Genomic DNA, 16,606 nt, shown 5'->3' on the forward strand with positions numbered 1-16,606 from the left:
AACGACTCAGTCTAGCGGTCGAGCGGCTGCAGCCTGGCTGTTGTGTTCGGAGGCAGAAACTTGGGCTCGATGTTGTCGAGCTCGCAGGTGGTTTGGTTGGCCGAGCAGTTTTCCATGAGAAGGCAAGCATGACGCTCCGACACCCCGGCTTCTGTCCCTGTCGGGTTTCGGCGAAGGCACTATGCGACCGCGGAAATCGGGGGTGCAGCGACCACCGAAGAGCACCTTCCAGCTCGTGTGGTGTTCGATATACCCAATGTCGGGAAAAATACCGTTCGATATAAGCGTACGAATTCCTATACTTTTACACAGAATTTTCAAGGGGATAATTCATGACTTCGATATAGACAATAATTTGATATACCCGTGTTCGATATATCCGTGCTCGACTGTAGTAATGGTATAGTCGCGTACATTATTGAAATATCACGTGTATGAATATTGGCAGGATGCGTAGTGAGAGTTTTATTGTGACACACAGTACAAGGTCAAGGCTCGACTTGTGTTTGGAAACACAAGTTTAATTTACAGGAAAAGCATGTACGCAAGTAAGGGAACACAGCAACAACATGCCATTGATACCATGATGATAATATAGTTCGTTTATCGGATGTTTAGCATTAGTGAGGATATTTTCTTTGAAGGTGTTTTTTGAGGCAAAAATGCTATCAGATAATAGGAAACATGGTGATTAAATTCATTAACAAAAATAAAGAGGTTAGTATTATGTAATCACTGAGACCTCATCAATAAAGAACGATGGCAAGAAGTGTAAAAGAGTATTTTTATTTTCTTATGCTCAGGAATTAGAATAACCGATACATAGACCCCGCCCCCTGTTGCGCCTGCGCCAACGTCGTACGACCCTTTTGCAGCCAGCAACGCAACTCCTTTGTGCGTCTTCGTGTGATATATAACCTAAACGTCGCGCGATGTAATACTTCATATGAAATACCACAAAACAAACAAACGTTGTCAGAGATTTGTGCTCAACCAGCACTAAGGTTCACGACGATGATTTTGCTTCCTCTCGTATGCAATCCGAAGTTATATGAAAGACGTGATCCCTTCCAATCCGGTGACCAGTCAGAAAAGGTCGTCGTACGCACCGTGGTTCATGGCGCACCATAGTGTAAATGTGAACGCAAGGGTCACGTATTGTAATACTTCATAATAAATACCACAAAACAAACAAAAGTTGTCAGAGATTTGTGCTCCACCAGCACTTTGGTTCACGACGATGGTCTTGTTTCCTCTCGTTGTACGCAATGCCAAGGTATATGGCAGAAGTGATCCCTTGCAGTCCGGCGACCAGGCGGAAAAGGTTGTCGTACGACCCAGTTTCATCACGAAAATATCCTGCGCATGCCGTAGTAACCTATGTATTTTTTAACAGCTTCAGAACACATTACCAGCAACTGAATTTCGCACCAATGTTTGGGAAACCTTGGCGAAACAGATGACATCGTTAATGGCACAATGTATCAAATATTTACAACATCCTCTTCTTGTATGAGTGGTTCTGAACTTCCGTAACACCTTCCACCACTCGCATTCCACTTTTTTTCTCTGCGAATACCACAATGGTCGCCAAGTGACCATTTGAAAATAAAAATGTTTTCACAGAAACAAGTTTGTGCATTGCACAACACCTAGCATACTGTTTCTGATCAAGCATTATTGCAGGCGTCCAGTTCAAAGACATAACAACTGGATAGGGTCTTAATTGATAAAAAAACATACATCCATGGGTTTTACAAAAGGTGCACATGCTCACAGCCAAGGGCAGAGTCAGCCGAAATTAAATTGTGCTTCATAGAGAAGCTTTCCCCGCTTCCCATAGCTTACAACTTCTGCACGGAACAGTTTCCGCGCTCATGTTCGACACAACCACCAAGTTTACAGTTGAAACCTACTACCCACTCGGGGATACGCAATAGCACACACAGCTTCTGTAATATGGAGGATATGCATTACCACATAGCATATGCAATAACAGCCCAATGTATGTTCTGATACCCACACACCACATAGGTGTGCTTGCGTGCATATATGTGTGTGCGTGCATGAGTCCGTGTGCGTGTTTGTGTGTGTGCCTGGTGCAAAGTTTCGATAAGCGCTTTCACTCTTTCCTTCGCGCCTGCAGCCACCGCGAAAGCTATAGTTATCGTTAGCAAGGAGCGGCACTCCGTGACTTGCTCTTCGCACCAGATACGCCTTCCATTGCTGCTTTGTTTCTGCGGCTTTTTTTTTAAGTTGCCATCGAAAAGCGTTCATTGCTGCACCTGAAGGAAAGCCGGCCAACAGCCGCTACATGGCCTTAGCGATGTAATTCGGGCCGTCGAAGAACGTCAAGACCGGGAAAAAAATCTTTTGAGCGAGTTTACAAGTTATCTGATGGGCATAGAGCAGTAATGTTTGGCGGAGGCACTTTTCGACCCCCTAATCTAAGTACTGGGTGTGTTGGGTGACTACGTTCTGCAAGCATTTTAGATTTCAGAAAAAGTTGAAGAAAGTGGTGCAGGGTCCCTTTAAGACCCTCTATTCATTCAGACTGCAGGCACAACATTTCACATTCAATGGTGACGCCAGTTAAATCCTTCTGTTGTAAAGCCAGCATGCTGGCTGTATCAGGCAATCCTTCAGGCAACCATGCTGGGTGTCTGGGTGCTTGTGGACTCAAAACGTGGCCCGTCGATAGCCAGCAGTGCGCTTTTTTCTTATGTATTTTATATGAAACTGTACAGCTATGAAATAATTGCGGTATTTAGCTTGGTTACCACAAAATCGTTCCGTGTTTCTTTCTCTTCCTCACTGTTTACAACTGTCAGAATACACGAAACGAAGTTCCAGTCTTCCGCTGTATGCCTGAATCAGCTATTTCGTGAGCTAAGCAGCAACGTAAATCCGCAATAATCTCATTTGGGTATATGCTTTCTGGGTCCTTTTAACAGCCTGACGTACTCGGTTGGAGCTCTTACGACGACACAGTGATGACAAAATATTGAACTCGAACTGGCTTAGTCCCTAACTAAATGAGTCAACAAATGAGAAATTTTGGTCCCCGCTTTTAAAACACTTAGGCGCTGTTACAAAATAAGAGCTTCACTCAATAATTTCTGCTGAATACGCTTCCTAATTTTTTTGATCGCGTTGGAAATGTGAAGTTTACCTTGTTCTGCGAAGTCTTTCAGCTAAAAAGTAGAAAGAAGCGAACGATTTAAACTGGAGTACAGAGAAGGCCCTCACCAAACAGTCGGAGGCTGCTCCTTTGCTTCATCGCTTTGCTGTTCTCGCGGTGTGCTGAAATAACGTTAATGTGGTCAATGCCACATCCCTGGTTTTACGCTATTTTGTTTTGTCTTCGGCCGTATTAGAAAGTTCTGTCCTCGCCCGTGATTTTTTTTCTCGTTTTGCTCTTTTCCCGCGTGGCATGGTGGCGTGCCTGTACTGGCGCCGAGCTCAGTTCTCGTTTGCTCTGTCCTAATGCGCTGTTCTGCAACGGTGGCTTTCTAAACAACGCATACCCAGCTCATCTAAGTAAATCCGTATGCCGCCTGATGGGGATTTCGAAGTGAGAACCTGCGAAATACCTCCGTTGTCGTTGGTGTTTTTGTGCTAGTTGTTGTGCAATGCAGAAATTGGCGATGCTCTAAAGAGTAAAAAAATATGAGCTAGCCCGGGACTCTCGAGTAGCAAGCAAATGAGTTAGCACTGCGTCATCCTCCCTTTTTTATTGACCATTGCGTAATCTCCCCAAAATCCAGCGTTGGAACAAAAGGTAAAGCCTTGGTTCCGCATGATCAGAGCACGTGAGGACACGTTATTAGAACAGGCACAACCCACCCGCGCAGAGTTTAATGTCGGCGGAAGCTGTGGCTTGTGTCACCAGTCTGTCTGTTGAAATAGTTTGCGCGAAAATACGTTGAAACGGAAGCAAAGAAAGCCACGCAACCATGGCGTATCAGAAAAAAAAGCCTGTCGAAGTAATCTCGCAAAACACGAAGAACCGAGATCGTAGAAGGAGGCTTAGAAACAATACAGCAATAAGTAACTTGCTAACCAGTATCGACGGGCATTTGCCTGAAAGCACGTGGCAGGTTTAAGTGCCCCGAGAAATTCGCCTATATAAAAGTACCGTGCTGGCAATAAAAATTTGGCCTTTGTCAAAAAAACTTCCTGGTGGCGTTCTTTTTCTCGTTCAGTTTCATTGAACATTCCGCAGTGCTTACCCGTAATCGCTGGGTTCGCCAACAGCACGGGCACAAGGGCGACGCCGTTGGCTCCGTAGTAGATGGGCACAGCACCGGCACCGAAGCAGTCTGCAGCAAGTACGGACTTCAGGGTGGCCAGACAGGACAGAAACAACGCCAGGCAAACCTATGCGACCAGGGGTAATGACGTAAGGTTGTAACGGCGAATCTGTGTCTGTCGAGGCTTTAATGGGACGAAATGGGGCAACGCGATCACAGCGATGAGGAAACGGCATATCCTGGCGAGGAGGAGAGCAAGCGGCAAGATTACATGCAGCAAGTTAAAACGATGATTCAACGAGGTGTTCCAATAGGCAAAGCTTTACTAAACCACTATGTCTGGTGCAATGCTTACACTTGTGAACATTTTTGGACAAAAAGTAAAATATTAGTCATATTACAGGCAAGACATCAATATATTAGTAATATTTGCATTGTTCCTTATTTAAAATACATGGCTGCTTGATTTTTGCGATAGCAAATAGGAGAATACGCCATGAAAGAAAAACAAAAGCAGTCGCGCCATCTGGTGGCAGTGTCGTAAGTTCAAAACAAACTGAAGTTTGAGTAGATGGCGCGAGCAGTGCAACACCAGAGTTACTATATTGAGTAACTCTGGTGCAACACTACAAACATGAACTGGCGCGAACCTGAATGAAATGCTGGCTTTGAGATGTTCTTTGGAGCTTAGCCTTGCATTTAGGGAATGCCAGGCAGCTTCGCTGTTCACATCAGCGTTCGCGACATTAAGTCAGTGATACTTGCCTAATTTTTATTCTCTCCCAATTTTACTTCCTCTCTTTGGCGTACCTGGATTGGAACGTCAGGTGCAAAAAACATTTACTTTGCCGCAAAACCTTTTTCACGATTTCGAACTTTTCTGCGTTTTAATGAACATGTGTGGCTATGAGTGCTGTTTTGCGTTTTCAGCAATGCAATCTTCTGTTTTGGGTCAAGTTATTGTATATTTTGCGGTTTATTTATTTGGCAACAAGAAGTCACGTATCAGTTTCGAACGACTGAGTTTTTCGTATTCAAGTCTTTGAGTGCGCCAACGTTTCATCATGACCGGTGGATGTTAGTCGGTCATTGTAGGGGAAGGTACTGTAAAGTTATCAAAATTTTCAAATTCACCTGAAACATGGTACAACGGCCACACAAAATTCTTTTGGGGCCATTTGGCTCCCTTTCAGGCAGATCAAAGCGTTTTATTTTCCTTGTTTGAGCTTTGACAAACTCATGGGTGCTTCTGGTCAAGCAGTTCTCCCGTTCCAACCAGAAGATTTTCAACAAGATAAGCTACTTCATTTGCCAAGTATAGACCAGCCTAAAAAATAATTTGCCAGGACATTCCCGCGAAGAAGCTTCTCGGGAAGAATAACCTACCTGAACTGAGATGTACGCAATGAATGAAGTCGTGTGAGGTAAAGCCAGAGCCGATCCTGCCATGCAGACCAGGCAGACCGCTGCAAGTGCGGTCCGTCTTATTAAGCCAACATCGGCCGCCAGGGGCAGCAGTAGTCTTCCCACAAAAATTGCCGGTGAGCAGTACGTCATGGAAAGGTCCGCCTTGGATCGTCCTACTCCTTTGTCCAGGGCGTAGTCCAGGATTGTGCCGTGGACGATGACCACCGTGTAGTCAGTCACGAGGGCACCCAGAACCAGCGCATAGAAGACTGGACGTGCAAATAGTGCGAATGTTGTACCCTCGTTTGTTTCGGTGTCTTGGAGGTGAGGGTCTTGTATTCGCGTATTGGGGTCTTGAGACAATGTCAGTGCTGCATCGGCGGCTACTGCTACCGCGAGGCTGCCCCGCCGTTTGGCGGTGTCAGGGACGTTCAGCTTGGGCAGAGAGCCGTGTTCAACGATCTTGATGACCAGCGCACCGCGACGTTCGTTGAGAGTAGTTGTGCCATCCTCTTTCCGCATTTCCCCACGCTCTTGACGCACCTTTTCCTGCAAAGGTTTCAAATGCTATATTACATTATTGTTATGGGGCTGTGTAAATATTCAGCACTTAGCAGATAGTTCGGATGCTGTGTTGACCACAAGCATAATAATCAAGGAACTAACCTCAAACATCGCGCTTATTTTACTTTCTAAAAAATTTCCGATAACAAAATACACCCCCAATCATTGCCTATCCGGTGGTCCCATAAATATGGAGCTTATAGCAAGCATTCAAACTATTAGGAAGAGGAATAATATTTGAAGTATTGATTCCCCTAAGACATTTTCACGTGACAAAAAGGCAGTAATCCTACTGGTGATGAGCGAGAATTGTACGTAAACCTTCGCCATGAATAATAATAATATTATGGTCACTGCAGTAAGTGCATAATCCTTTTATTTCTTGCCGCAATGTATTATCGACACATATTTTCGACACAAGCAGTAAAATCAAGCTATAACTGCCACTTAATACTCAGCGTTTAATTAAAAACTTCAACCATTACAACTCATGGGCAGACGCTCATAACGATGAAATTATGAAGCGCTTAAGTAAGAGTTGAAGATGCTTTGGCTTCAATTTCAAGAAACGCGTTCTTCACTTGGGGACTACGCTTACAGCGGAGTGGCCTAAATGATCGAAACTCACTGGCAGGCTGAACTGATGGGTGAGGTCGCGCTGGTTAAAGGTTTATCTAGGTAGGAAGTTAGAAGCCAGCGGCACATTGCGGAAAAATGTTGCCTCTGTCACCGCTGCTGAAAGCCAAAACTTAAAAAAATTCTTCTCTGGCCTTTATGTACATACATAACTAACCGACAGCAATGTTTATGTAAACTCGGGAAGGTTTTTTATTTCTATTGTAGGGTTTAAGGCGCCGAAGCTGCGCCCGGGCTATCAGGCATGCCGTAGTGGAGGGCTCCTGATTCATCTTATCACACTGGGGATCCTTAACGTGCACCGAAATCTCAACACAGGGGCGCTTTCGGTTTTTACTCCCATCTTAAAAGCGGCCACCACGGCCGGGATTGAACCGGCGTCCTTGGGCTCAACAGCACAACGCCTTAGCCAGTGAGCCATCAATGCGGGGGATTTTTTTCCCCTATTGTGATTAGCGCACTACACACTACGGTTCAGAATTCACTCAAATATCAGTTATTGCGACGATGTAAAGGACAGTTCATTGTCCAACATAAGTGCGAATGCAAGCTAGCAGTGCAAAATGCAAAACCCAACAAAACGCAGAGCAAAATCAGGAAAAAGATTGTAACCGAGACTATGCAAAAAAAAACGCCACAAAAAGAATTCACAGTTGGTTTTACCCTGCATATTTGTTTTTCTTCAAGACAACAGCAAAATATCTGATCCTCGCAGTAATAACAGCCGTGGAAGCCGCGTGAGTCTGGTAATCGCATCAGTAGAAAAAGAATTCTCTGGAAACTTAAGTCTGCACGTGCTTCGGAGGTGAAGGCCTTGCCGGGTGAAGGCCTTGCCGGGTACCTTTTATATGCACGTTCACGAGTTAACACAGACGTCACGATAATTATCCACATTTTAGTCTTCATTGCGGCTTTAATTATCTTTATTTTGTCATAATTCATCTTTATTCACATTGATCCGCCTTTATCCCTGCTAACCCAAAGAAATCCAATTTGATCCCCCTTATCTATCTCAATCCAGCTTAATCCACGATAATTCATATTACCACCTAATTGAACCTATTCACACCTAATAAGTCTTGTTCCTTCTTAATATAACTTGACTAATCTTAAACCACCTTAGTCACGCCTAAAATTAATCACAGTCAGTTACCAATCAATTAAATACTATACCTTAATACATCGTAATAAACCAGAATTATACTTTGTAATTATTACTATAAATCTGTAATCGTTAATTACTTAACGTGTCATGTATGCTATCGCATTCTATTAACTACCTTGTACCAAGCAAGCCGGCTGCAGCACGAAACAGCCTTAGCTGATAGGTGATGTGGAAAATATAAAGTTCACTGATGGACCCCACAAAATCTCTAGTATCCCGCTGAAACAGGTGGAAGTGTGCGATACAGATCGATTCCTACCATTTAAAAATGATGGAAGGACAAGGCAGCCGGTCAAATAGGCCAGCAGCATCAGACATTGCAGCTTTCTGTGCCGACATTCAGCGCTGACCGTCAATATTTTGGCATAACGTGGTAGGAATACCAATTCACGTCAGCTACTTGAAGTTATTCCGGAACAATGCAAGGCTGTGCCTCAACTTTATCTGAACCTATTTTATTGGAGGTTCCGCAGGGTGCTTGATTGTTTTCTTACTCTTCAATGCGACCATTCCTAGTTCAGCTCTTCTGAGTACGCTTGATTACCTACAGCAATTTCAATGAACTTCAGTTTAGTTTCAAGGCCCTCGTTGTAAAACACTGAGATAGAAGGAAGTTTGGACGTCACACGCCAGAGTTCTTCCTTGCCTAAACCCCGTGATACCTGCTTGTGCTGCAAAAGAATTTCACTCATGGCTTATTTCACACAATATTTAATCATAGATACGGCTTCTAGCGGGACGTCTTGAATCAGCAATCGATGAAATAGCAGCAGCCCACCTTGGGTAAGAACACACAACGGGGGTTGCTAGTAACATTGGGAGTGAAAACACTTCTTAATACGTAACACATGTCGCAACATATACTTACAACCTTCAAGACAGCCCTTCTTGGTTTCGATTCCTTGAGGAAGAGCATGAGTGCCGTGGTGTTCATGCACAGACCCGCGTAGACCAGCAGCGTACCACGCAAGGAGTAGGCTTCTCCGAGCACAGACAGGGTCTTGGGCAACACGAGCGAAGATAGAGAGTTGCCCGTGTACTTCAGTCCTGCGGCCACTCCCCTGTACTTGTCGAAGTTCGTCATGATGGACACCGTAATGGCGATTAGGACAATGCCCACTCCGGCGCCTGCAGCCACAGTTAGTTCTATGAGACCAGTGGTATGGTGTCATGGAAGCGCCAGCGCTTTTCTAGAGTGTTCGCGGATCGTATAAAGAGAGCTTCGACTTTCCCAGCAACTCCAGCCATTTCTAAAAACTTCCTTTAAACTAACTTCCAAATGTACATTGCAGTTACTCTGAAATTTCTGAATATCCTTCCTTGATATGTTATCTTCCAATAACATCACTTGTCCAGAGTTTCGCCTAAATTATTCCTCTCTTTTGTAGCCTAAGTTAAAGTACAAAAAACGCTTTAGGTGTGTTACTTCAGAGCAATCAAAAGTGCGGGTCCTGAAAAAGCCCCTAGTAAATTTTTCACACCTATTAGCCTATAAAAACTGATTATTGGGGAACTTCATAGCTAACGAGGCACCAGATTGGTCGCATTTATAGGCTAATGAACATTTTCTTTGTTCTGAGATGTCTCGAGAAACAAGGATACATATTGACATGTGCACATTGTTTTGTGACGGATATCCATTATGTTATGAACGGGCTTCGCCATCACAGCCATGATAATTGTTGTGATGCTGAGTCACCGTAGCCGAATTTACGGTATATTAGTGCCGCCCACAAAAGAAAAGAACTGCGATAGCGACGTAATATTAGGCAGACAAAAATGCTATTTCAAACTTACAGGCTTACGATTATTAGGCGACAGAGCAATGTTTTGAATGTGACTTACAAAGGCTTGCCGACTTGTCTTTATTATACACTCACCGTGAAGCATTCCAAACGTAGCTGCCATCCACGGTATGTCAGGGGCAAAAATGGCAGCGAGAAGACCCATCCATGAAACCACGCTGCCGATTAAGCCAATGTAGAAGATGGAGACGAACTTGCTCAGAATCGCAACAAAAATTCCTGCAGATACGAGACGTCGTGAGCATAGTAAAAAATGAATAAATAATGGCGATACCCAGTAAAGTATTGAAATTGCATAACATACAGGCCCCAAACTGTAAGAGTGAAAACTCGCCGCACCCTTTTATGCAAAGTTTGCCCTTATTCGCAGTATATATTTTCTAAAACAAGTACCACTGCGAAGCAACCCTAAGACGGTTCAGAGTAGATGCAACACGAATCGGTAATTATTTTTATGGTTTTTATACGCCTCAAAGCACAGACTGATATAGATTTTTTCAGTCAAGCATAGTGTGCCAGCACGTAGGCCTGTGAAAGAAAAAGGCACACAGAATGACTCAGCGCCAACTGCACTTCATGGTAGCCCTGACATATATCTGAAATGTGCTCAGATTATGGTGCAATAAACAGATGGTTAGCACGCTGTTAACGAAAGTTTACCACAGATGTTTAACAGGTGTTTAACACGCATAGCAGCATCGTTTATTCAAGGCACCTAAATGCACACTTGTTATATCTGTGATAAGGAGGAGGCAAGCCATGACAAGTGCTACAAAACACTTCCCAATTTTCTAGCACAGTTCGGTCAGCCAATATTGCATAATTGTGTGAGCAGCTGATGTGCAGACTTGACAAGTCGTGAGACGTAATTACTGCGAAATACAGTGGAACCCTGTTCATATGTTTTCCACGGTACCAGGAAAACAAAACGCAACAACCAGGAAAATGCAGCAGTGAGGAAACCTTCGAAAATGAATGACAACAGTGTAGCTTTGACTTGCAAATATGTATTTGTGCAAATTTGGCTTTCGAACCTTACAAAACTGGTGAATGAAATATTGCTGCTTTTTGTGATCGCTGGAAACACCACGTGTGAGAATGCATGGTCCATAGCTACGTCGACTCTCTACCGTGCTGGCTGCTTGTCTACTGTGTTTGGTACGTGAAGATTTTTTTGAAGGGAAAGCGCCTCGCGGTTTCGGGACGCCATCAAGGCACGACTAAGTTCGCGGTTTGAAGTTCAATGTGGTTCTGAAAGCTCGAATCGCATGATGACGACGAGAGCCCGTTCTATTCTTGCGGTGGTGCTTTTGTGGCAAACACGCACTTCTGGCATTTCGAAGTGAAACTTCCATTGTAAGTGCAGTGATGATGGTGATAGCATAGAGTAACATAGGGCCGTCTAGGGGTAACGAATCGCATCTGCGTGCGGCTTCATGCAGACAGTTCCGCAGCCAAGCCTGGCCAAGGCTCGTCAAACGCCAAAATAGCGGTCCACGCGTGTTGCCCGTTCGGGTTCGGAGTGTCATATTGCGATGAATTATCTGGGAACGTACTTTGATCCACGACGTAGCAGTAAGGATTTTAATACATGGGATGTATGTGAGCTACGCCGGAACCACTCAAAAACAACGCAGCGGCCGGGAAAACGCAGCACTGAGGAACGTATGAGCAGGGTTTAACTGTATTAATGAGTCTTTAACCTTCTTAAAGCGGCTCATAAAATGACGGCAGGAGCTTGCATGTCCTCTGTTGCTCCGTTGTTGGTCGCAGTCCCAAGTGTGCGGTCACTAAAGAAGACTGGAAGGGAACGTTGACAATTACTAGCAGAAAAGCAACATTAATGACAATGAAATAAACTGTGTAAACCGTTTTTTAAATGCAAAACAGGTTCAAAAGAGATGGCCCCTGCATGGTAGGCTAACCTGTCTGGAAGAAATCAAACCTCCCTCCTTTTCGTTCTAAGAATACACAGAACAAACTTTGCGTAAATGTTATGATTACGAGCTTAGTTTTAATATTGAAGGTACAATGTGGTTCCACACAATGCCTAAGAAGTATACATGAAGTTGAAGAAATGCCGTTGCGTTTAAAACGCTAGGGATATCCTTGCAAGTGTAGGTGGTGCTCAGAAAAACTGTACAGGGCTTAGTGATCGAATCAAAACCGCATTGTTTTTTCCATGCATATTTGAAACCAAGTCGTGTCACTTCATGGTGCAGTTGATACCGCATAAGGAGCACTTTCAGCTCTCACATAAACTAACGTCCGGCGTAGTAGTCTTGCGTCGCGTCTTCATACGCTGAACACGCACGGCGCGGATCCATGGGGTATCTTTCAGCAATTCTTTCCACAACTAGAACCTGATGAAGAGAAAGTACCCTGCAAGGTAGGCACATCGGTATGTGAGCCATACAGAGAAATGGACATTCTGCAGCCACAGGTGCTGCCGTAAGGTGCTTCGGGTGGTGGTACAGATGTGCCCGAAACAAACAAATCGCTGGTAACTGAGCCATTGGATGCGAAGAGGCGTCCAAAAGCGATTTTTCTAAACTGCCATGTATCGCGGCGCTGGTGAAGTCAGTGTTTCTGGTAGAGATCAGGAAAGTTGAAAAATGCAGGCAGAAACACTACAAGAAAGAGATTCCCTCGAGCAGGAGCACGATAAACCTTAAGTCTGCCATTGTAAAGTATAGCCAAAGTAAATGTCTCAGCAGGAAGCTTCGGGTGCAGGTCCAGAGTAAAGCCAGCCAAGTAAAGCTGCGCGAGATTAGCTCTTCAGAGCGAGCATCAAAGCTTCTGGAAAGACGGGCAAACTTTAGTGGTGACCAAGCGAAAGCTTCCAGACGCATAATGTGCAGGCTTGCTTTAAGCATACCATCTACAAAGACCGACCGCAACAAAGACAGGCCTTAACTGCGCGTAGGTGCTCTTACAAATTAAGAGGGTGCACTGGAGAGCTGCAAGTGACCAGACCCCGAAAGTGCCTGTGCAGGAAGACTTTTCATGGCCAGCGATGCTGGAAGTATAAGAGAAAGTTTGGTAGCAAGTGACCAACAGAAACAAATAAGCAGGTGCTCACCCTGACATGGCAAATAGTTATTTCACCACGGATATTTACTGATTTCTACACCGATTATCTTTGCAATATACTGAAAGTGTCTACAGGTACTTTGTGTACTCGCGGTCCATTAAGACTCTGTGCGGGACATTTACATAAATGCGTTGCGTGTAAAAAAGTGTGTTTGGTTTACTCATGGAGTTGATTTTCTTTTCTTTCAATTTCTGGAGATGGAAAGTGTGTGTGGTTTCACCCCAGCAATTTTCTTAATGTGGGGAGTGTTGTGGTGAGGTGCCAGAAATGAAAAATGAAACTAAAGAAAAGGCAAGAAGAAGAGGAGGAAGGCGAAGTGGGCTCGGAAGATGGACCCCCTGTCGGGGTCGATGTTCGAGGTGAGTCCGGACGGCGAGGACACAGGTGTTCTGCGACCTTTGGTATAGGACGTCCAGACACCACGTCGCCACTGGCAACGACGTGCTGTGGCCCTGCCTCCAATCCTTCTGTTCTTCTACTGACGGTGCCACATCATCTTCTCTTCCTGGTTCTCTCACTTCGTGAGCAGCTGCAGCCCTGGTACGAGGCTGTTACATCCGGAAGCCCCTGTTCGTGCTTTTAAGCTCCTCAGCGACGTCCGCGTACATCAACCATGTGAGACTCGTTTACGTCGTGTGGCGAATCCTTTGTGTCTTGTCGGACTATCCGGAGGGACTATCAGTCATTTTACTCTAGTTTGTTACTTGTACCGTTCCTGGTTAGCGTCTAACATTACCCTAACTTCCCGTCCTGTATAAATGTTCGTTTTCCTTGTCCGTCGAACCGGCGTGGCGATTGCTTTCTCAGGGCTTCAAATACTGCTTCATGAGATCTTCCTAACGTCAACATCATCACAAAGTGAACATCATCCCAGTACAGCCCCCTGGTAATGGCAATGGACCACTAGGCTACGCATAAGCGCGTGGCTCGGCATCTCATTTGGCATGCGCGCCTGCACCTTCCAGTTGTGTTCTGCGGCGCTTCAATCGCGCCTGCAAATCGAAAGACATCGCAAAAATAATTACAGCGTTGCCGCAAGCGTAGTTATTCGAAGACGTCTGCTGGATATTATACAAGTTTCGCGCAATATATTACAGTAACTCTTTCGACTTGCTGTTTATAGTGAAATTATGGATGGGGTAACGAGCGTGCGAGGAACAGAAACAGCTGCACAGCTGCTCAACATACTCACTTATGAACGCCGGTGCCCCCTGAGAATTTGCGTTCGACCATTTGCTGGCCTCTTCCGGCGAGTTAGAAAATTTACTTGAAACATTTCACTAACACCTACGCAGTTGGAACCATTCAGCTGGTTGTACTTACTTGGCTGTCGAGAATGAAGACTGAATACATTGAGGTATAGAAGTCGTGTTGGGCAAAGTTCATTCTAGCACACGATTTGGCAAATATGAAGTGCCAGCTTAACTTTACTGCAGTACAGTGTTCAATAAAGAAATATATAAAAATTACATGATAGAAACATGTACGTAGGAACCCGCTACGACACTGTGAGGCTTTTTTATCAGCCTGCTTCACATGAAACTAAACCACACAGTCTGATCTGCGTACAGTCATGTGAAATAAGAGGAGAAGCATGCAGACGGAAACTGTCTGGCACCACTCTCGCATCCACCGAATCACAATTTGCGAGCCAAAGAAGGTCACATATAAAAACAATGCTGTCTTTATCACATACGTTCAGGCGCATATTTTATAGTTATTATCACACATCTGCAAATTATGCCCTGTATAAACAATTTTATTCAATGATTTTGTTGCGAGTGATTTGAGTTTTTCATCTACCGTTCAAAAAACTTTGGTTTATTTTTATGTAATGGGAATCGGTAAAACACGACAGTGAAATGTGCAGGGAAATCTGCAGCTGAGCATCATTTGCGGGTTGGTGGCTGTCTTGTGGGTGTGCTTGGCGAGCGACGTCGTGCTGGCGGGTCACTTCGGTAAAGGTGTACTGACGTCATTTCGTTGACGGATATGACTTCAGTGAAATCTTGGTGTATTCGGGCATAAAACACTTTCGTGTTAAAATGTAAAACCCCAAAACGAACAACCGTAAGTAGAACGTACTCTTTTGTACTAAAGGTTGCGTCGCCGCAAGAAGCTTCTGTGTGCAGGGGTGCATCCTTTACAGGCCACTTGCTTCGTTGTACTGGCGTCACTTCCGTGACGGATATGACGTCAGCGAAATCTTTGTGTATCCGGGAATAAAACACTATCGTGTTAAAATACTAAACTGTTTAAAGTGTTATCCTCAGTTCAGTACAAATATTTCTCACCCCGCAAAACATTTCTGTAGTTCTTGTGCATTCGAGCCGCTGGTGTTGGATGAGGTTTTTAAATAGTTTTTCTTGTCTATTTAAATCTTCTAGAACCCCGAGTGGCTACCGTATATCAACTTTTAAGGCCTACAATTCTGTCCTAAATAAATATATCCGCTATTGTGCAACCGCCGTGCCTATTTAATTTTGAGTTTCAAACTTTAGTTCTGGCGTACAGTCGGCCCAATCTTTAACTAGCTTGCACGGCCGGCGATTTTTCTGTCAAATAGCGCTTTTAAGAAGAACAGCCTAGCAGACGATAGGCCCAGTTGATCGGGGTTTCTGAGCCTGCACTTAATCTCGACCTGTTTGCAACTTGGCTTCCATCATACGGCGGTGAGGCACGAAAAGTTGCAGCTCGCACACGCTAGTTAAAGATTTAGCCGACTGTACATAGTAGCACGCACGTTTCATGCAAATAATAGACGTCCACCGCGTGGCCTTAAAATATACCTGCAAGGTGTCCCACGACCTCAAAAATGCTGCCGGGCCAGGCGGCGCTCCGGCGGTCGGTGCAAAATGTCTCCAGGAACGACACGTAGAAGAAACCTAGGTTGGAGTGTGTCGAGGCTGCGAAGAACGCAATGAAGCAGCAGGACACCGCGACACTCCACTTGGTGTCAAGTTCCGGATGCCCTGGAGATGGCCGCTTTGCTTCGAAGATCCTCTCAGCCTTGTTTCCTCCATCTTCCAAAGTACCCTGTGTTCGCTTGGATACCTGAAATTTCAAAATGTGCAACAGTATTGGTGAGGTCAAAACGCAGCGTGTATTATAAAGCAGATTCTTGGCACATTGGACACGAGTCCGCACAGCAATTCTAGGCCTTCATGTATACACCTATATCGGTCAAGTACCATGACGCCTTTCCGGGCTCTGTATGTCCAGGTGTACAATAATGCTCACACTCGGCTTCTAATTTCGTCTACAGCGATAACGAGGAGTGGTGCGATGCCTCCTTAACACACATTATTCGGTGTCTAAACACCATCGTTGTCATACTGTTCAGCTACCGTGCTCTAACTATGGCACGTTGTACTTAACTACTGTCCAAACTATACTGCAGCCCTTTCTTTACATGTCCTTGACAATCAGCGCTCTAGAGGCGAAACACGCATAGATGAACAAGACAGGACTGCACTCAATTCACGGGTTTATTTTGCGAATAACAACACGCGTCATTTCATCGCACCCCAGCTACCCGCGTGGCGCACAGCTATTTGATAAAACGACACCATCATCGAAACTACTGCGTGGTCGTAAAAGTTGGTACCGCAGCGGTTCTCAGGGGCATCCTTTATAACCCATACTGGCTTTTGTCCAGAGCTATCGAGGGGAAGTCGGTACA

General features: G+C 44.8%; 1 protein-coding gene across 1 annotated transcript; it reads right to left on the reverse strand.

Annotated features, from left to right (window-relative positions):
• Positions 1–1,073: 1,073 nt before the first annotated feature.
• On the reverse strand, positions 1,074–15,972 carry LOC144145133 (monocarboxylate transporter 12-like). The gene is made up of 6 exons (XM_077676641.1): positions 15,714–15,972; positions 9,906–10,049; positions 8,894–9,153; positions 5,640–6,209; positions 4,233–4,380; positions 1,074–1,359 (listed from the first exon to the last, which is right to left on the reverse strand). Exons 2-6 carry the CDS (start codon positions 9,973–9,975, stop codon positions 1,202–1,204), a joined length of 1,206 nt encoding a protein of 401 aa, XP_077532767.1. The 5' UTR covers positions 9,976–10,049; positions 15,714–15,972; the 3' UTR covers positions 1,074–1,201.
• Positions 15,973–16,606: the final 634 nt, after the last annotated feature.

Source organism: Haemaphysalis longicornis, unplaced genomic scaffold (genome assembly GCF_048455015.1).
Source record: "Haemaphysalis longicornis isolate Haplotype H1 unplaced genomic scaffold, Haemaphysalis longicornis Haplotype H1 scaffold_7, whole genome shotgun sequence".
NCBI classification, from domain to species: domain Eukaryota; kingdom Metazoa; phylum Arthropoda; class Arachnida; order Ixodida; family Ixodidae; genus Haemaphysalis; species Haemaphysalis longicornis.

Bases quoted from the DNA above. Each gene is read 5' to 3' on its own strand.
- LOC144145133 (XM_077676641.1), bottom strand. From the start codon at position 9,975: ATGGGTCTTCTCGCTGCCATTTTTGCCCCTGACATACCGTGGATGGCA. The intron at 9,154-9,905 runs GTGAGTGTATAA...CTGTGGCTGCAG, and splicing joins TACGTTTGGAATGCTTCACG to GCGCCGGAGTGGGCATTGTC. The intron at 4,381-5,639 runs GTAGGTTATTCT...CTGGTCGCATAG, and splicing joins TTGCGTACATCTCAGTTCAG to GTTTGCCTGGCGTTGTTTCT.